The sequence below is a fragment of the Pseudophryne corroboree genome, chromosome 1 (genome assembly GCF_028390025.1).
Source record: "Pseudophryne corroboree isolate aPseCor3 chromosome 1, aPseCor3.hap2, whole genome shotgun sequence".
Lineage (NCBI taxonomy): Eukaryota > Metazoa > Chordata > Amphibia > Anura > Myobatrachidae > Pseudophryne > Pseudophryne corroboree.
In genome coordinates, this window is record NC_086444.1 from 898,177,871 (window position 1) to 898,200,373 (window position 22,503).

Below are 22,503 nucleotides of genomic sequence, written 5' to 3' on the forward strand. Positions count from 1 at the left end.
AATTGGAAATAGGACCTTCCCAGGTGCGACCCAGCTTTGGACCCTGAGAACATGCTACCCGACCCGGTTGCCATCCAGGGGCGGGTACCGCGGTGGCATCGGGGGCGGAGGCAATGCTGGAGATGAGATCATCTCCGCGCCGCCTCTCCCTATGCTGGGAAGTGGTACTGGGTCACATCAACCCAGGTAACCCATTCACACTGCGCCTGACCCGGGAATAACCCTCCTTTATTCCCGGGTTGAATTTCCGGGTCAGGTGACCTGGGAATTCGGCAGTGACCCTTTCACACAGCACATCGACCCGTGTCGACCCGGCAATATACCGGGTCGATACCGGGTTATTTGTGCAAAGTGACCAGGGTATAAATGTATATTAATACTCCCTCTACATTAAATTAGTACCCTATAGCATTGCGTTAATGTCCCACAAGCACCATAGCTACATAATATGTAAAGCCCGAATGCTGTTGAAGTAAGACTCTTCTGTTCGCCTCCTGCGTTGTGTTGTGGGTCAGCCCCTCCAATGTGTGTGCTGAAGAACAGAGGGGGAGATGGCTTTGTATATGGGAGGGTGGAGAGATAGAGCAATGGAGGAGCAGGTAGGGAAAGAAGGAGGGAGGTAGAAGAGGGGAAATTGAGAAAATAGAAAGCAATACAGAATAATACATTGGTTAGACATATTTTTGCTAATAATTTTAAAGTATTGCGCCATCGGCCATGTAATGCTGGAACAGCAGCAATGACAGTGAAAGCTAATTAGAAATATCACTGTGATTAATTAAAGAGTTTTTATGAACATGGAATTGCACTTCTGGTAAACACGATCATTCACTTTATACCTTACACTGACAAATGAGAAAAATTTAAATAACTATCATCAATTACAACAAGTACAATGTGTTCTATTTAACTAAATGATATTGAATCTTCAAATGTTAATTCAACTTAGTTAATAATCAATTTAGTTTCTAAAAAATATATATAGTTTTGTTTATATTTAATGCTTGGTTATTAAATTCTCCCCTTGAAGTATTATGTTGTAGAAATCACAGGGGAAACTGATTTACAGTGACTAATATTAATAGTAACAATGACAGCTTCTAGACTATCAAAATCATAATACTCAAAGTACAAAAGCCAGAATACATAAGAAAAGAAATATAATAGACATTGCATTTGCAAGTTCAGTGATATTGACAGGCCTCTCTACAGCAATAATAGAACACATATGGTCATAATTTATCTCACCCAGGCAGCTAAGCGATACCGCTTAAGTACCAGGTCAATCTTGGAGGACAGAGAGTGCTCAGGAACTGCACTTGGGGGCCGATCCACAGATGGATGCTATAACACAGCCATGGCAACTTTGTGCGCAGTGGCTGTGCGAAATTATGCAAAAGCCACAGGAGGCATCTTAAGCCAAAAGAGGCCCACTGCCGGCTTCTGTGGTCTGCTGCTGTGTCCGAAGATGCAGCATCGGATCAACTGTGCGACCATCGGAAATCTGAGTAACCCTCAGATTACTCAGGATGACAGGCAAATTTACGCTGCCAGGGCCAGTGAAGCTGCGTCCAAGGATGAAACCACAGGCTTTGATACACCCAGAAGATGGGGCCGACATTCACTCATATTGTGGAACGCTCCCAGTCTCCATTCCCAAACACTAGCAGCATCTCAATCATGCTGTGGCTTTTGGGGCACTCCGACCGACATTGCAGACACAGGTTTGCACATGAGCAGTGTGGCTCCTGCACAAGCACAGATCTGAAAACATTAGAGAGTTATGTAAATACACATTTACGTAAAGCTATGAATGGGCCCTCAGTACAAGGTAAGGAAACCCAGGGAAGTCATTATGATATCTCTGGGTCTTTTCTCTGGGTTGTGAACAAATCTTCAATGACATCATATATATTAGATCTACAGTCATACATCATGATGTAGCTGGTTTTAGAGCTGTTCAACACTAGAAGGGAAAATTGCCCAATTCTCCTCTCCATCCAAAGGGTTTACCACCAACATATAAAAAGAAATACATAAATAATCCTCTCTCTCTCTCTCTCTCTCTCTCTCTCACACACACACACACACACACACACACACACACACACACACACTCTCCTGTCAGTTATTGTATGAGTGTCACATAGAACGGCGGCCAGCCCAAACCTTCATAACATTATGATAACCCTCCTAATAGCCACTCTCTTAGCCCCAGTCCTATCTCTACATTCTTCCACCATAAAGTACAGCATAATATTGAAACTAAATTGTGCACGTGTCCCTGTACCCTTTAACAATGTCAGATTTTGTATCAGGAGCATGTATTTGGTTTGATATACTGGGTAAAACGACATTATTTCATATTGTTCCCTAATTTTGCATATTTTTCTCCTATATAATGCCTATAAAATAAGCTATTTATCTCAGTATGTTTCTAAGAGAAATCTGTATTTGTCAAGACAAACACTGTATAATGTTGGCATATGTTCAATAGGGGTGTAGTATGGTATGCCGGCGGTCGAGCTCCCGGCGACCAGCATACCATCGCCGGGAGCCCGACCGCCGGCTTACCGACAGTGTGGCAAGCGCAAATGAGACCCTTATGGGCTCGCTGCGCTCGCCACGCTGCGGGCACGGTGGCAACGCTATTTTATTCTCCCTCCAGGGGGGTCGTGGACCCCCACGAGGGAGAATAAGTGTCGGTATGCCGGCTGTCGGGATTCCGGTGCCGGTATACTGTGCGCCGGGATCCCGACAGCCGGCATACTGAAGACCACCCGTTCAATAGGAACATCACTAAAATGTGAAAATCAGGCTGTAAATAATGGGGAGAAAATATTCAGCCATGAAATGGTTAACAGACAGGCCCCATCCATTGTGTATCATGACTCCTTCTGAAACTGTACTTAGAAAATAGAAATTGGGATCATCCTTACAATCACATGCTATGGGGGATATTTATCAAAGCATGAAGAGATAAAGTGGAGAGAAATAATAATAATAATAATTTTATTTATATAGCGCTCTTTCTCCAACAGGACTCAAATAGAGTACCAACAAATCATAATTTTATAGGCTGTATTTAAAAAAATGACAGGAGTGTGTAGAGTTGGTCTTTATCTCTCCCCCCTTGATAAATATCCCCCTATATGTTATAAATGTCCCCAATGTCTCTCTAACTTAAGGCTAAAAGTTGATATTATATTATTTAGTAGTATGTCTATAATGTGAGACGAAAGCCCCCATCGCCCATTAATTATTCAAGTTCTTACAAGTTTTTGTAACGTTATGCACTAATGAGATGGTTTAATTGGTTTATTCTGTTTGATTCTTTATTTAGGGCTTAGGCGCAGTGAGAGCCTCTCAGAAAAGCAAGTTAAAGAAGCCAAGTCTAAATGTAAGAGTATTGCCCTGCTGCTGACAGCTGCTCCAAACCCCAAATCCAAGGGGGTGTTGATGTTTAAGAAGCGTCGCCAAAGATCCAGGAAATTTACCTTGACGAGTTACGGAACAGGAGAACTTGAACAGCAGGAAGACGAGGAAGACGAAGACGACGAAAATAAAGAGAATACTTTCAAAGTCACTTGGTACGGCGCAAGTGAATCAGACCTAGATGAAGATTTCTCATCAGAACCTGAAAACGACGCACATATTGTAACCTTTGATTGGGATACTGGACTTGTAGAAGTTGAAAGGAAACTTAATAGTGGTGAAACAATGGAGGAGCTTCCAGAGACCAAAGGAAAAGGCGTTCTCATGTTTGCAAGGAGAAAGCAAAGGATGGATCAAATATCAGCCGAGCAAGAAGAAATCAGGAAACATAGTATTGAAGAGAAGGTGTCCATCACAGAAAATGTAAATAGCACAGAGTCATACCAGACCCAGCAACAGCAAACCATTAAAACCCAGAGCTGTGTGAGTAAAAGTTATATAGAAGTCAGCAACACCCGAGTACAGAATGGTATAGTTGGAGCACATGAATCAAATGCATTTCAGCCTGTAAACAGAACAGCAAAACCCTTTAGTGGAACACAGAATCGAGCAGCTCTGCCATTTTCATCTGGCAGAAACATGGCTAGCCCTATCTCAGATGTGCCTGTACCACCTCCTTATTCTTCTGTCACTCCACCTCCTGACACAAGGTACCAAGTATCGTCTCCCGTACCTGGTAAAGCCCAAGCAGCTGTGTGGGCTCCATCCTATCCAATAGAACAAATAGCTTCTAGAGATGAGAGGATTGCTGTTCCAGCAAGCAAGACAGGGATATTACAGGAGGCAAAACGAAGGAGCACAAAACCCATGTTCACATTTAAAGAACAGCCTAAAGTAAGCCCGAATCCTGAGCTTCTGACTCTTGTCCAGAACAGAGAAGGCAAACGTGCTACTGGCAATGAGTCTGGGCCAGAAGAAGACTACCTTAGTCTTGGAGCAGAAGCATGTAATTTCATGCAAGTAAACACTGGCAAGCTAAAAACACCTCCACCTGTTGCCCCAAAACCTTCTGTAAAATCCCCTACCACGGTAATGCCAACTTCACCAGTATGGGCACCTCCAACTGCTGCTCCCTCATCACAACAGGTCTTTCCAAACCAAAACTCTTTTCAGAGTACAGTTTCTGCAGAAGCCACTGTTGCACAACCAAATTTCCATTCTTACAACCCTCCAAGCACTCTTAATTTATCTGGTCCCTTCAGAGCTCCACCCATGCCAGCTTCAGGGGTAAATCAAATGCCTATACAAAAAACACCTCCTATCACTCCATCAGGCAGTTCTGCTGTTGCTGGAACTGCTTATGAGATGCCAGCTCTAAGAGGAAAAGGAGCAGAACTATTTGCCAGGAGGCAGTCTAGGATGGAAAAGTTTGTGGTAGATTCAGCCACGGTTCAAGAGAAAGAAGAAAAAGCAGCTCGATCAATGTCTCCAACTCCATCCTTACCAACATCCTGGAAATATTCATCCAATGTCAGAGCCCCTCCTCCCTTAGCATATAATCCAATCCAGTCACCACTTTACCCTCCAGCAGCAAACAAGCCTGGCGCCAAGATTGGATCTTCAAATGCCAAGAAAAAGCCCACCAAAGCACTCAGTGCACTTCAAGTTATGAAACACCAGCCTTATCAGCTTAACGCTTCTTTATTCACTTTTAAACCCCCATCTGAGATGACACCTGCTACAGGAGAAGCTAAAAAAAGCACTAAGTCGGACTTTCTCCCTCCTCAAAAGCAGGCTCAATTCACAAAGCAAGTCAACGCTCCTTCTAATACTAACTCCCAGCCAACACCTGAATACTCTCAGTCAATCTACAACACACAACCTTCTTTCCAGTCAAGTGTCTTCACTCCCGGCAGCGAGTGTTACTCTCCTCTGGGATACCCCATGCAGCCTAGACAAGAATCACCAATTGCAACATTGATTGCTCCTCCAAGGCCGAAATTTTCTGCAAAGAAAGCTGGTGTTGCAGCCCAGGTGTGGAAACCGGAAGTTGGTGAAGAATAGTATTCAATTTGGAAATGTGTTTCCACTTGTAAAGGAATAAATAGTTTGCAGTGGTGACCTGACATACTTTTTGTCCTGGGTATACTTAATACCATAACATTGTATCATCCTTTAAACTGGGTCCAAATCATTTATTACTTCTGAAAATAAATTACACATAGGCTTTTCATTGCAGTACTTAGCAGTAATTAATGTCCCAATTGGATGCATACAGTTGTATACTATTAAGTAATCAGGACTGTTGGGTTTTTGCTTTACAATTATTTATGATTAGTGAACATTGTTCACTATATATTACACTATTATGCAATAACACTTAACTTTGTCTGTCTAGAGCCCCAATATTTTAGTTTATTTATATCTCCCAGAGCCCATGGAATAGAGAGATATCTAGAACGTGATAAGCCTTTATGCAAAGTGTTCTTTTTAGATATTTAATTTTGGCTGTCAAGTAAATACACAAGACCTTAGATGGACAATATTTCATAGCGAAGATTATTCACAGACATGTAGGGAAACCCTAATGTTGTCCTTGATGTAAAGTCACACAGCAAAACCATGGAGCTAGCTTTTATTTTTTTGTCTGTCTACATTTACACTGCCCATATTTAGGCATTTTAACATAAACTGAATTTTATAAAGTCTTTCTAATGTTGTAGTTATGGAGAAATAACAAGTGTTGTCAGTGCAAGTGCGGCTGTAATACAGAGGACAGCCCAAGTAATGTCTGCTCCTTGTATGTTTTACCTAAGCTAGCAGACAGCGAACTAAGTTTTTTAATTTTATTATTATTTTGGTATAAAAAGCAACATTTGATTGAGATAACCATGTTACAGAATGGGACGGACAAGACCCATATGTAATAAGCAGACGGTTTCTGTCTTGGACTTTCAGAGATTTATGAAGTATTTTATACCTAGAATATATGACAGCTGGAAACAACTTTTTCTAGCATGAAATAGCTGTGTACTGTAGTTGCTCATCCATATGTGCACTGCAGCGAATGTTTCACTTTTGTATTGCTTAAATCAGTGGTAAACAAAACATGATATTTTGACCGGGCTCACATGTGGCTCCTTCTAATTTAAGGCCAACAGGTTACATTTGGGGAAAGCTATTTGGTTGCAAAAGACTGATTACAATTTTCTGCAACCACTGGATTTACTAAATGTATCTAAGAAAGAGAGCAATGTTTGTTTTTTTCTGGTCAGATTGCGTCTTTACATTGTTCATGGCTTCACATGTTCGGGAAGCTGTTTGCTCACTACTGTTCTAGAACCAAAATAATATCAGTTATGATAACGCAACAGGTCTGGATTCACATTTTGTGTCCCACTCAAAGGCAATTTGCGTGCCGTCTTATAACCCTCTAATGTGGCTACCATATTCCATCTGTACTTAGAATAAAAAAGATGAAATAATTTAGCCTTTAATGAACTAATTGGAAATTGTTTATAATAGGTACATAATTATTAATCTATATAGCAGGCAGAGTACCAACTCCAGCATAATCATAATATTTATGGGTTGTATAATTATTCTTTGTAACAATTTAATTAATATGATTATTACAATATTTTTGTACTTAATATACATATATGTGACGGACAACATAGATGTCTTAGATGCACCCTATGAAAATAAGATTTTCTAGCAGATAGTAAAATTGTTTACATTTTCCCTATATTTATAATGTCATCATTCTCATGTACAACCACGTATGCATCCACTGTATATTTTATTTTATAGAGCCTATAAATCAAAAAGACAGATGTTATACACTTTGAAATTAAATGCAACCTGCACAGGATAAGCTGTTTAGACACTTTTGAAAAAGTTTAGCCTCTGTAGCGTATGGTTGATGGTTTCAGGGGATGCGTTTAGCATCCCGGCGGTCATGTGACCGACGCTGTAATCCGTTTCAGAGCCTCTTTGCTGCTTATGTACAGCTTTTGTTTTTAATTGTTCTGATAACTTTACTTTCACTTTCTATTTTATGCCCTTATTTATCAATGAGTGATAAATTTCACTGTGAATGATAAATTGCACCAGCCAATCAGCTCCTATCTGACATGTTACAGACTGTGTTTGAAAAATGATAGGAGCTGATTGGCTGGGGCAAATTTATCACTCATTGCTAAATAAGGGCATTAATATTATATTTTACTAGTATATTAATCACTGCCCTATACAAGGTTCTAGCCTTGGTCGTTAGGAAACCAAACAGTAGAATAAGATTAGATAAAAAGATATTTTTAAATAAAAATATTTTTCTAAAAAATAAAACAAAAAAACATGTTAACATTATGGAATGTGCAGCTTTAGATTTTTATTTTCTGTGCCTTTTATATGCAAGGAGAGGGACAAAAACACACAGATGAGGACTCAATCACTCACTTGTAGTGTAAAGCTGAAATCCCTTGTTTGTTAGGTTTTTTGTTTGTTTTACTGTATTCCCTTTGACAGATTGTTCAGTGATAGTCATGAGTGTGGATCAATGGATCAGTCGACAGTCACCATGCCGACATGCATTAGGTAGGCAGGAGCAATTCAACGGGTACAAAGGCCAACAGATGAAAGGTCGACAGTGCTTAAGGTCGACAGGTACAAAAATGGTCGACACATGTTTTCTGGGCCAAATCTTGTATATATCGTTTTATGTGATCAACATTAGTCCAAATGTGTACCCTCACGGGCTCGCTTCACTCGCACGCTTTGGGCAAGGTGGCTCATTTTGCTCGCCACAAGTTACTATTCCCAATAGATGTCCATGCGGATAGTAAATCAAGCAAATGTTGAGAAAACATGTTAAAACTCCCACCAAAAAAAGTTAACCATTTATGTGTCGACTATTATCATGTCGTCCTTTTAAACCTGTTGTCCTTTTTACCTGTCAATCTAATGCAAGTCGATCATATGGTGTCGACCTGTTGACTGTCAACCAATACACTGTTGATCTATCATCCGGATACCGATAGTTACATAGCTGGCACATGATAGTGTACTTCAGCTTTAATACATGTTCAAGAGGGGAGTAATCTGATCTCTGGGTGGCCTGGTACACACTATGCCATAGGTCTGCAAACTCGGTCCTCATTACCCAATACAGTGCATGTTTTCCAGGTCTCCTCACAGAATCGCGAGTGAAATAATGAACTCCACCTGTGGACCTTTTAAAATGTGTCTGCGAGTAATTAATACACCTGTGCACATGCTGGGTTACCTGCAAAACATGCACTGTGTGGGGGTAATGAGGACAGAGTTTGCAGATCACTCAGCACATCAGTTAAACGCTTTGCTCTTCAAAGCGATTATCTGATCAGGGTGTACCTTGCATACACTGTGCTATTTTTGGCTCAGTGTGTATGCTCATCAATGGATGGGGGGGCCAGTATCTTACATTTTAAATTGCTCATAAGATGCGAGCTCCTGCTCTAACCATGTGCAGGAGTGTTTTATGCATTTATTGTCTAATGCTCCTGCAAACACACATATACAATTAAGCTAGGTACACACTATACATTTATCTGCCAGATAATCTGCCAGATCTGGCTGGTTGAAATGAAAATCTGGTAATGGATGAGACCAAACGACAATTGACCATTTGCACCCAAACACTGGAAAACTAACAAAACCTGTCATTCATACAAATTGGTTAAACGCAAATCTAACCAACTTGGATGAACGACTGTTTTTATTCATTTTGCAGTTTTTGGGAGCAGATGGTCGATTGTCATTTGCTCTCATCCATTACCAGATTTTCATTCCAACCAGCTAAATCTGGAATTGTATAATGTGTACCTAGCTTTACAGTATCTGGACAATCAGCCGATATAAAGCAATTGCTCCTATAATTGTATGGGTGTGTACCTACTATAGCTTTAGAGCAGGGGTTCTCAAACTCGGTCCTCGGGGGCCCACACAGTGCATGTTTTGCAGGTCTCCTCACAGAATCGCAAGTGAAATAATTAGCTCCACCTGTGGACCTTTTAAAATGTGTCAGTGAGTAATTAATACACCTGTGCACCTGCTGGGTTACCTACAAAACATGCACTGTGTGGGGTCCTGAGGACCGAGTTTGAGAACCACTGCTTTAGAGCCTCTCAGTCTGGAAGCCCTACAGAGTGATGGAAAAGGAAGGATGTTGTAGTAAACTGTGAATAATTGCTAGCAATTTGAAAGAAGACTGTAGTACATAGACTCATGGCTCTTTTTATGACAAGCTGCCTTCAGTTGTGTTAGAGTTAATGACTCCAGAAAGACACATCCACTGTCAGTTCATAGCATTTTCTAAGTCACAGTTTCTCAAGATTGTTCGGGTTTGGTGTTTGAAGTCACCTGTTATATTGTAATTAGTGAATTAGAGGTGGACCTGTTACCTACACACATTAGGCATAATATCTGAAGGGCATTATAGCCAAGACACAGCACAACATTCTGTTTGGTGTGGACACGCACTGCGGCTTGCCCTGATGCACCTACTGTAGATGACTTGGGGTCTATTTACTAATCCTTGGATGGAAATAAAGTGGACAGAGATACATTTTCAGCCAATCAGCTCCTAACTGCCATGCCGCAGGCTGTGTTTGCAGAATGGCAGTTAGGAGCTGATTGGCTGGTAGCTTATCTCTGTCCACTTTATCTCCATCCAATGTTTAGTGAATAGACCCCACTGTGGTGCTCCTTGTTTAACAGAGCAGTACCAAAATTAGATCTTGTCATGCAAAGTGAGATCACTGAAATTAAATAAAGGGGCAAAAAGCAAATTTTTATAGGAGAACTGCTCAATTTGCAGAAGGACACAAAGCAGTTGTCACTCCATGTAAGAATTAATTTTTGCCTCAGCATAAGGGACAGATGTACTAAGCCTTTGGGAGTGATAAATAAAGAGAGCTAAACTACCAACCAATCAGCTCCTAAATCTCACTTTTCAAACACAGCCTGTAACATGGCAGTTAGGAGCTGATTGGCTGGTACTCTATCTCTCTCCATTATATCACTATCGAAGGCTTAGTACATCTCCCCATGGTAGAATCAGGTTTAGTACCATACAGTAGCATTCATTGGAGACAGCAGAAAAGCAATACAGAAAAACATGTCAAATACACAATAATTAAATATATCTGCACTCTCATGATTGATTTAAGACATAATGGAGACTAAAAAAGCAGTATTTCAGGAGAAAGTAATGGAAAGGGGTGGTTCAGAAGTTCTACAAGGTACACTTCTAGTTTGCAGGGGCATATAAAAACACAGCAACATAGGTGAGCAGCTTGGAATGTGCTGTGCACTTTACAAGGCCTAGAAAGGACGGAGCCATTTTCTGACCACTCTAACGTCCATGAAAATGTAGCCTATCAAATCACTTGGAAGCAGTACCTCAAAAATGTATGCTCTCATGAATGTTAGCCAGGCAGGGCCACACTGATGTAACTGGTTCCTAGTACTGATGGGCTGCATACCTCCCAGAAAAGGATAGTACAGCATCTAGGTGACAGGTCCTCTTTAAAGGATAAGATAATGTAAAATTCTAGCTTAGTATAAGAATGCAGACAATGCCCCCTAGTGATGCATAATGATTTGTACAGTTGCTTCATGTAAGTACTAGGGATACTTTTCAGCCACTTCAGAAAGAAGTGAAGTAATCAGCAATACAGGCGATCATTGCCTTTGGCACTTCAGCCATAGTATGTAAACCTTCTGAGTCTGAAGACCGCAGATCGGTTAAAATGTCTGTCCTCAGCACAAATCCAGTAGCGCCAGCAATTGAGCATATCCTGAATTAGCAAGCCAGTTGGACAGTCAGAAAGCAGATCATGTGTCATTGCATACTAATTAACAAAAGTATGAGTGCTGCATTTAGATAGTATGTTTTTCAGTTGCATATGTTAAGGATGACTTTCAAGTGACTGGAAATCAGATACCCTGGCATGAAGAGTCAACTCTGAAAAATGTCTTTCTTGACCTATCTATTGGCCTGCAAAATTCCAGACTGTTGGAAGATATGTAGATAGATAGATAGCCAATATAGTAATCGAAAACTTTTTTCTTATTACAGCAAACGAAGAACGGCATAATCATTTCCCCACTTTATTCTTAGTCATTCTCCTCAGATGTACTAGTTGTGTTGCCTTTGACTGGTTCTACACCTGCACTGTACTTGGGGTCTATTCATGAAGCAGTGAAAACAGTGGAGAAACAGACCCGTGGAGAAGTTCCCATGGCAACCAATCAGCATCTCCCTTACATTTTATAGAATGTACTTGATAAAAGGCTTCCTTCAAAGCTGGTTGGTTGCCATGGGCAACGTCTCCACTTGAAATTTTCTCCACTATTTTCATTGCTACATGAATAGACCCCAATTTCTGTTTCACATCTTTCCTGCACATTTTCATGTTTCCTATGTTGATTTGCTGTATTTTTCACACCAACATTAAAAAACACAAAAACTTGTCTTCTCCTTCTATTTCTTTAAGTGTATAGGATTCCAGTAAATCAGTTTATTAGTTGTTTCACTTGATGTAAATAGATACTCAGCAATATGCTAGTCGGTACTGCTAGGGTAATTAATCATCTGTCATATGGGAAGTCCCTTAGCATGTAAATGCCATGTTGACAAATCAAAAATTGTGCTTGCTGCATGACTGAAACGTGACTTTATCGCGTCCATTATGCATGTAAATAAATAATTGAGCTATAGGTCATGGATGCTAATATTACGTTACAATGCACATAGCAATAGTTTTTATGCAGAAAACAGACCATATTATTATTATTATTATCTCCTACTAGGAAATAGGCATTTTATATGGAACCACAAGTGCATGCAATTATATCCCAACAGTATAAAAAATATGCTCACAATTGTACAAACCTCATGTTCTTTCTTAACTCCCCGCCCGCGGGTGGGGCAGCGGGACAGGGTCCGAATACTGTTTTCTGTGTACTCACTGTACGCATACACACAAAAAATACATCTCCACAAAAAATAAAAAATTAGCACTCTTGTGAATTGTTTGCATTTAGTATAAGACAGTGAAAACTGGCACAAAAATAAAAGACATTATTAGTATTATTTTAAAGTATAGATTTTATAACAAACACCTTTATACAGAATTCTAAGTTGTAGTATTTTGAAAATGTGGAATAATGCTGCAACAAAAATAACTTCTTGTTTATTATGTAGTGTGTGTGTGTGTGTGTGTGTGTGTGTGTGTGTGTGTGTGTGTGTGTGTGTGTGTGTGTGTGTGTGTGTGTGTGTGTGTGTGTATAAATAAAAAAAATTCTGAGAATTGATTTTTTACTGTGAAAAGCTCAAAAGGTAGCAAAATAGACCGAGCACAGGGGTAGGAAAGCACTCCACAGCAGGACGGAGTTAAACAGTACACACTTTTTCATTGCTACAGTATATACTGTACACATCTATTGATGGCTGTGTATGCAAGGCCAAAGTAATATTGGGGAAGATGGAGCTACATCTCCAGGCCTCCACTTAAAAATAGGCCCATCATCATGGCTGCATGAGGATGATAGCTTCGTAGATGGTCACGCAGTCTGCCATAAATCATAAGTATTAAAATTAAAATGATATTTGTAGCTTTCACACAAAATTAAGCAATTATTCTATTTATATGTGGACAGGGACACAGTGGGTCTGATAGTGTAGGGGATGTGCACACCTACGTGACTCTAGCCACACCCACAGCACTGGTCACACCGACATGGCATTGGTCATACCCACACAACACCGGTTGCAGCTCATCCCCTTCTCAATATAGGCCCTTGAACATTTTTAGAGGCCCATGTGGCCTATAATCTATCCCTTTGCATGGTGTGGTGATAAATAACGAGAGTTAAATCCCTCAATTTCAGGTGCTGCTTATAGACTTTGGGGCAGATTTACTAAATGTCGTTTTTTCAAAGCAGCAAAACATCAGAGGCTTTGACCAATAGTTTTAAAACAGCAGCAGAAACCAATAATAAACCAGCCGTTCTAAAACTATCTGTCAGAGATTATCAGCTTCTTTGACACACAATATATCTACCCCGGAGTGTTGCAGACACATGTAAACTCCCTGCAGGTGCCCCTTCCCCACACTCCTGTTCTAGGACTGTCACCTAATCATCCAGAAGTAGTAGGAAAATGGCATGACTTTATTGCACCATGATGAAGTACGTACTAAAGGGTATGGGACTCAAGGTCGACACCAATTAGGTCGACACCCATTGGTCGACAGCGGGTAGGTCGACACTATAAATAGGTCGACATGAACATTAGGTTGGCATGAACAAGTTCGACATGAAAAAACGTCGACATGAGTTTTTTATGGGTTTTTTTGCTGTCGTTTTCTCCATCAAGTGACCGGGAACCCCAATTAGTGCACCGCGTCCCCTTGTATGGCTCGCCAAGGTGCCTCGCTCCGATACCGCTGCGCTTGGCACAGGTTACCATTCCCAATCGTAGTCCACATGGTTCGTAAAGTATGAAAAAGTCCAAAAAATTTTAAAAAATTCAGGTCGACCTAGCCACATGTCGACCTAATGGCCGTGTCAACCTATTTCTAGTGTCGACATATCCACTGTCGACCAATGGGTGTTGACCAAAATGGTGTCGTCCTAGAATCCGGATACCGTACTTAGGTACAGGCACAGTCATTTGTGTAACATATATATATATATATATATATATATATACTGTGTATATATATATACTGTGTATATATATATATATATATATATACTGTATATACACACACAGTGGGGCAAAAAAGTATTTGGACAGCCACCGATTGTGCAAGTTGACCCACTTAAAAAGATGAGAGAGGTCTATAATTTCCATCATAGGTACACTTCAACTATGAGAGACAGAATCTGAAAAAAAACAAAACAGGAAATCACATTGTATGATTTTTAAACAATTTACTTGTATAATCTTGTGGAAAATAAATATTTGTACACCTACCAAGCAGCAAGATTTCTGGCTCTCACAAACCTGTTACTTCTTCTTTAAGAAGCTCTTCTATCCTCCACTCGTTACCTGTATTAATGGCACCTGTTTGAACTGGTTATCTGTATAAAAGACACCTGTCCACACCCTCAAGCAGTCAGACTGCTACATCTCCACCATGGACAACACCAGATTGCTGTCTAAGGACACCAGGGACAAAATTGTAGAGCTGCACAAGGCTGGGATAAGCTACTTGACAATAGGAAAGCAGCTTGGTGAGAAGAGATCAACTGTTGGTGCAATTATTAAAAAATGGAAGAAATACAAGATCACTGACAATCTCCCTCAACCTGGGGCTCCATGCAAGATCTCACCTCGTAGGGTATCAATGATCTTGAGGAATCAGCCCAGAACTACACGGGGTGACCTGGTCAATGACCTCAAGAGAGCTGGGACCACAGTCACAAAGGTTACCATTAGTAACACACTACATTGTCATGGATTGAATCCTGCAGCGCCCGAAAGGTCCCCCTGCTTAAGCCAGCACATGTCCAGGCCTGTCTAAAGTTTGCCAGTGACCATCTGGATGATCCAGAGGAGGATTGGGAGAATGTAATGTCGTCAGATTTTTTGTAATGTGGTGATACTTTTTGGTATAAACTCCACTCGCAGTGTTTGGAGGGAGAAGAATGATGAATGGCATCCCAAGTACACCATACCCACTGTGAAGCATCGGGGTGGAAACATCATCCTTTGGGGCTGCTTTTCTGCAAAGGGGAAAGGACGACTGATCCGTATTAAGGAGAGGATGAATGGGGCCATGTATTGTGAGATTTTGGGCAAAAACCTCCTTCCCTCAGTAAGAGCATTGAAGATGGAACATGGCTGGGTCTTCCAGCATGACAATGACCCCAAACACACCGCCTGGGCAACTAAGGAGTGGCTCCGTAAGAAGCATTTCAAGGTCCTGGAGTGGCCTAGCCAGTCTCCAGACCTCAACCCAATAGAAAATCTGTGGAGGGAGTTGAAAGTCTGTGTTGCCCGGCGACAGCCCCAAAACATGACAGATCTAACTTTTTGACCTCTGTAATTGCCAACTGAGGTTATATTACAAAGTATTAAGTTAAGCTTTTTGATTGTCCAAATATTTATTTTCCGCAAGAATATACAAATAAATTGTTTAAAAATCATACAATGTGATTTCCTAGGTTTTTTTTTCAGACTCTATCTCTCACAGTTGAAGTGTACCTATGATGGAAATTACAGACCTCTCTCATCTTTTTAAGTGGGTCAACTTGCACAATAGGTGGCTGTCCAAATACTTTTTTGCCCCACTGTATGTATGTATATATATATATATATATATATATATATATGTATATATGTGTGTGTGTGTGTGTGTGTGTATATATATATATATATATATATATATGACATTCCAACAATCCAGCTTTACTTAATTGCAGAGTTATGGGACCTGTATCTCTTTGCACATTTTAAATCTGCCCCACCTGCAGTACAGTGGTACACAAAATGGAAATTTCGCAATCGGTTTTTGGCCCGTCACAGGTGTGTGTAATCTAGACAAGACAAAACAAGACATATAGTACAGTAAATTCCCTCAGCACTCTGCACTGGGCCAGCAATAGAGACGTGCATCCCACATAATAAAATGCAGAGGACTCAGGGCTTAATTCAGCCCTGGATGCAGTCCCAATTCTGTTGCTATTGGTCGATATTTTTGGGTGTGAGCATATGCTGGGGCCACAGTGTGCATGTGTTGCAATGGGATGTAGTTATAATCCCGGCACTCAGCATACCGGCGCCGGGATCCCAGCTGCCAGAATTCCAGCAGGGGGCCCAGGACAGAGGGCACGTAAGGGGCTTCGTTGCGCTTGTCCCCCCACCGGCATTCTGACGGCCATGATCCCGGCGTCGGCATGCTGACCGCCGGGATCCTGAACGCTGGTCACCCGTTCCCAACCCATTGCAATGGTGCTGCAGATCCGGTCAGAGTGCCTTGTCCCGCCAAAGCCTGATTGCCAGGCTGCAAGCGCTTAGGGGCAACGATGGGGAGCATTACTTAAAACGAATGCATTTTGCTTCTGTTTGGTGGAGTGCCGAAACCAACGGCTGTGTCTTTGTACGCAGCTTCACAGGCCTTTTGCAGCATAGTTGTGTCTGCAATTCTAAACAACAACAGGTTGCGATGTTTATCCGATGCTGCATCTTCAGATGGATCAGAAAAGTCTGCAATGGGTTTCTTTACACAAGACGCCACCTGTGACATTTGCACATTTTCATACAGCTGCTGGGTATGAAGATGCAGCAGTGGTGACATTTGCGTCCACCTCTGAATCAGGCCCTCAGTTACATATATTTGAAAATGTATGTAATGGAGTTCTCTGCATTTTATTATCATGTAGGATGGTTGTCTCATTTCCACGTTCATTGCAGGGGAAATTTGCATGTTTTTTTTTTCTCATGCCTAGAGTAACCCTCTACACAAACCTATGATTTGCCAATAAATCGAATGAGCAACTTCCATTCTATGTATCACTGTTCTGTGAGGCATGTATGGGATCAGTAGCAGGATGGAATGCTGATCTTTGTAGTGCCATACTGATCCTGGGGGGCCTCCAGGTAAGTTGGTTCTCAATTTGGAAACATATGGTATGTGACCCAAAGTGGGGCTGTTATTATGTAGTGTAAAACCACCTGAGCAGATATACCTTGAGGTGACTGGTGGACAGGGGTTAAAGTGGGGAGGGAACAGGAAGGAACTAAGTACCATTACCTGTAATGGTAGGTAGAACTAGTTTCCCTCTGCCACGGCAATAGATGATGTGGGTGGTGCTAGTGTCACCTGCCCCCTTTTTCAGGTCCTGGCGGCAGCAAGGTCCTCCTCCACCTGTGGCCCACCCCTTCTGGTACTAACACATGCTGTGTCTGTCGGAGAGCGTTTATCCCCTCCTCAGGTCCCAGCAGCTTCCTTTTCTGACAGGCATATGTGATATCATGCCATTGTTGCCGCTGAAGTGAAGAAGAGCCACAAATACAAGGTGAGAGAGGGCTGGTGGGAGACAGACAGGAAGGAAAACTGCTTGAGGGACAGAAGTCATGGAGCTGCTGAAAGGACAGAGGCAGAGATGTGTGTAAGCGGCACTACTACTGTGGACATTGAGTATAAGGGGCACTATTCCTGTGGGCATTATATGCATAAGGGGCACTACTGCATACATTATGTGTATAAGCTGCACTTCTGTGGGCATTATGTGTAAGGAGCACTGCTAATGTGGACGTTAATGGTCTAAAACAGCACTACTGTGGGCATTATGTGAAAATGGCACTACTACTGTGGGCATTATGTGTATAAATGGCACTACTGCTGTGGGCATTATGTGTAAGGGGCATTACTACTATAGGCATTTTTTGTAAGGGTCACTACTGTGGGCATTTTGTATATAGGGCACTTCCAATGTGAGCATTATGTGTATAAGGGACACTACTTCAGGCATTATGTGTATAAGCCACACTTCTGTGGGCATTATTAAGTGTAAGAGGCAATACTACTGTGGGCATTGTATATAAGGGTCACTACTGTAGGCATTGTGTATAAGGGGTACTACTGCATAGCATAATGTGAATAAGGAACACTACTGAATGACGTAACATGAATAAGGGACACTACTGTGTGTCATAACATGAATAAGGGGCACCACTGTATGGTGTAATATAAATAATGTGAATAAGACCATGCTACTGTGTGGCATAATTTGAATTGGGGGTACTTGTTCTTTTTTGCTCTGCTCTCACCTCAGAATCAGACCCTTAATGAGGTAGCTTTTTTTCTTCAGGTCTCAGTAAACGCTGGGCAGTTCCTGAGCAGATATCATACTTGTGTAATGCTTGATACAATCTGTAACAATCTGGCAATCTCGCGACGGTCCAATGCAATGTAATGGAAAATCGTGTCAGTGTACATGCTGCACAATCAGCCGTACAATGACAGGATATACAATATAGAATATATTGTTACAGGGTTAATGTAACAGCACTGCATCGTACGTTTCATCACCCCAACTGATGTGCAGCACATCAGATGAGGAGATGCGTCCAGACAATTCAACATCAATTTGTGTAGTATTGGTCTAGGTCAGCACGAGTTGTACTTTACACTATAATGCGGGGGGACACCCAGCACAGGACAAGTCCGCCCCACATACCGGACCCTCAACCCCCCTACTGACATGCAAGTGCTTCGCTCAGCAGTGAATTGCTTGCATGTTAAGAGTAGCCCTCTGCCTGAGCAGCCTAGCTGCGAAGGTAGATGGCTACCCATCATGTTTAGACTTGCAGCGGCTACGTATTACGTCACGCAGCCACCGCTGTCCGACCCGCAAATGAACCGGACACACCTGCGTTGGCCAGACCATCTCCCCCACCCAATGCCGCCCCCAATACATTGTGTTGACGCCCAATCAGGCAGAGGCGTTCGCTTATGTGAGATACAAAGAAAAACAACTAAGAAAGCGCGGACACACTACACAATATTAAAATACACTCACTTTTTATTAAAATATGTAAAATACATAAGGACTGTTCCTAGACTACCTTTAAACACTATATTACTATAGTAATCCTGATCAATCCCTAACAGTAAATAGACAAATGAGTTCCCTATAATCACAACACTATAAGTTTTGGCCAAAAATAAATGTAATAAATTTATACAGCAGAATTAGTGCACTTACTACAGCCAGATGTTTGGATGGCAGCAAAATATAATAAGTAACTTTGTGGTAGTAACTGTTTCAGTATTTGTTTCATATAGCACAAATGGTTACAAGTCCATACAGTTATTTCCAAGTATTGTAACAAGAGTTCCAGTTGTTAAGTGTTGGTTTGCCAAGCAAATTTGGAACTTTTATGCATGCAGAGTTGAAGAATTACAGAGTTATAATTGTTAAACTCTATTAGACATGGCCATGCTTTAAATATCTGATTGTTTTTACCGCGACCGTCCTCTGGTAAACGGGTTCCTGTCCACTCCCGGCTCTGGTGCTCCACGACCTTTTATCAAGCCCTATCCGGAGTAAAGATGGTCCCAAAATCAATAGAGGGTAGCGATCCAGCGGTACACAGAGGGAACCTCGGTGCGGGTCTCAGGTCACAGTCCGTATGAGACGCGTTTCCCCACCTTAAAGCAATTCAGCATCGGCGGCTTCATCAGTCAGTGACGTGTGTAACAGTGCTTGGCTTTTTATCCACATCCCGGCTTCATTATCCACCGCACCTGTGTTACTCAGCTGCAGATCATACTCTTTCATGACAATTATGTGAAACTACAGACTGAGCATTTAGCCTGAATTTACCGGCCATTGTATAGTACTTAAACAACAACTTATATTAGACTTCCTTATATCTATTACTCATTGTATCTTTATTGGGTATACACCTTATACATATTCATTATTACTCGTCTAGTATAAATGTTGATTGTATTTTTTCTAAGGTCTTCACCATTATATATTACTTATAGAGCTATTTGCCCTTTATTATTTTTATTTTCATTTTATGCCAGCACATTATACGTGGAACCAATACACCAGCCATTTTCAACAGGTGTGCCGCGGCACACTAGTGTGCCGCAGGCAGTTGCCAAGTGTGCCGCCACCGCTGCCAACCAGAGATGCCCTCCGCCTGCCGCCACACAGTCCAGCTGCCGCCCGCACACTGACTCGGCGCCGCCGCAGCCGCCCGCACACTGACCCGGCGCCGCAGCCCGCACACAGACCCGCTGCAGCAGCTCCCGCACACAGAGCAGCGCTGCCCAGCGAGCACAGGTACATCTGGCTGGTGGCAGCGCAGGGTCTGTGTCACAGCCCTGCCGCTGCCACCAGCCAGATGTACCTGTCGCACCGGGCAGCACTGCACTTCCGCATCAGCCGGCCCAATCTCCCCACCTGCAGTGCACGCTTACACGCTGCTGCTCATCCTCCTCCATGCTGCCTTGTCCCAGCGCTCCTCACTTCTTCCCACTGAGAGGGAAAGATTTAAGGTTTTTTACATATATATATATATATATATATATATATCTATATATCTCACATAAATATGTGCAAGGAATTACTATGGTGGGGAACCGGTGTGTGGAATTACTGTAAGGGGGTCAGGTGTGTGGAATTACTATAGGGGCATGCATGTGTGTATGATTACTATGTGGGGGCAGGGTGTGTGTAATGACAATGGGGGGGGGCAGGTATGTATATTCACTATGGGTCGGACAGGTGTAAGGAATTACAATGGGGGCATGTGTGTGGCTTGACTATGGGGGGGCAGGTGTGTGGAATTAGAATGGGGCATGTGTGTATAATTACTATGGGGGGCAGGTGTGTGGCATTACTGGGGGGGGGGTAATGAGTGGAATTACTCTTGGGTAGGTGTGTGGCATTAATATAAATCTGTTTTATAACAGTGGGAGCCAATGTGTTTTATTACTGCTTGGGTCAAAGCATTTGTTTTATTACTGCGGGGCCAAAAAAATGTATGGTGTGCCTTGGCAATTGAAAAATTTTGTTTAGTGTGCCACAAATTTAAAAAGGTTGAAAATCACTGCAATACACCAAAATTAACATTTAAAATTAACAATTGAAAGTGTAAAACACTGAGCATTATAAAACTAAACAATTTAGACAGATCCTTCTTAAATAAGGAAAAATGTCCTTCCTCTTTTGCTCTCTCCCCCGGAATTGAACTCAGGATTTCTGCATATAATGCAGATATCTTAACCACTACACTATTACGGATGGCATGAATCTTAACCATTCCCCATATATATAGAGTTTTACTCGGTTATTAGATTTTATTAAATTATACTCACTGGGAGATAGTCCAGGATCCTGTATTATTTTACATGTTCAAATTTTAGATTTTAGATTTAACTATATTAAGGTCATGCTTTACTGATAGTGAACCTTTTTAATTTTTAATATTAAAATTAATGTATAGTTTATCGATCTTTATATATTATTTATATTTCTAATTTTCTCTTTGCCCTATTAATTCGTTTCTAATTGCATCATAATCTAAAACCTCTATTGGCTCAGACTGAATAGTCCCATTAACCTAGCCCTAATGGACCTCAGATATTACCCGATTCAAAAACCGACATCCACAGGGTACTACCCTATTGGATATTTATACACTCACATAAAACAGCACCTTGGAAAAACGGAGACATGTGCAGAAGACGGACAAGGATATCAACTAGTTTAATGATCTACTGGATATGGTTAAGTTCTACCATGTCGTTCAGGCCGTCCGGATATAAAGTATTTAACTGATATATCCAGAATGCCTCTCTACGGCACAGGGTATTAAATCGATCTCCTCCTCTTATAGTAGTTTTAATTTGTTCTATTCCTGTTACTTTTATATCCTTCATTGTGTAGTCCCGACAGCGTGCAATGTGGCTCGACAGGGGATGAGTTTTTATGTGAGATGCCATCGGCGCATCTCACTGTAGGGGTAATTCAGAGTTGAGCGCAGCAGCAAATTTGTTAGCAGTTGGGCAAAACCATGTGCACTGCAGGTGGGGCAGATATAACATGTGCAGAGAGAGTTAGATTTGGGTGTGGTGTGTTCAAACTGAAATCTAAATTGCAGTGTAAAAATAAAGCAGCCAGTATTTACCCTACACAGAAACATTATAACTCACCCAAATCTAATAGGCCCTACACACTGGCAGATATTCCTCAAAGATATGAACGATCTCGTTCATTATTGAATAAGATAACATTCATATCTTTCAGTGTGGAGGCTCAAGTGTTGAACGATGCGCGGCCCTGCGCTCGTTCATCGCTGGTTCCCCGTCGGCTGTGCATGCAGGCCAATATGGACGATCTCGTCCATATTTGCCTGCACTTCAATGGAGCCGGGTGACGGGGGGAGTGAAGAAACTCCCCCCGTCACAACCCAACCCCCCCCCCCCCGCCGGCCGTATCCACCGTCGGGCAGCTCGGCGGCGGATCTTTATATGTGTAGGGCCCATAACT

The 22,503-nt window shown here is 41.8% G+C and overlaps 1 protein-coding gene across 2 annotated transcripts in view; it reads left to right on the plus strand.

Moving 5' to 3' along the window:
• Positions 1–22,503, plus strand: part of SYNPO2 (synaptopodin 2) — a 419,056-nt gene that overhangs the window by 350,076 nt on the left and 46,477 nt on the right. Inside the window, exon 4 of one of the 2 annotated variants that reach the window (XM_063920230.1) lies at positions 3,344–5,471. In XM_063920230.1, the coding sequence (XP_063776300.1) occupies positions 3,344–5,471 (2,128 nt within the window). Of the gene's footprint in view, positions 1–3,343; positions 11,954–22,503 lie in introns of those variants that run through there. The other variant, XM_063920229.1, reaches the window with a different exon arrangement.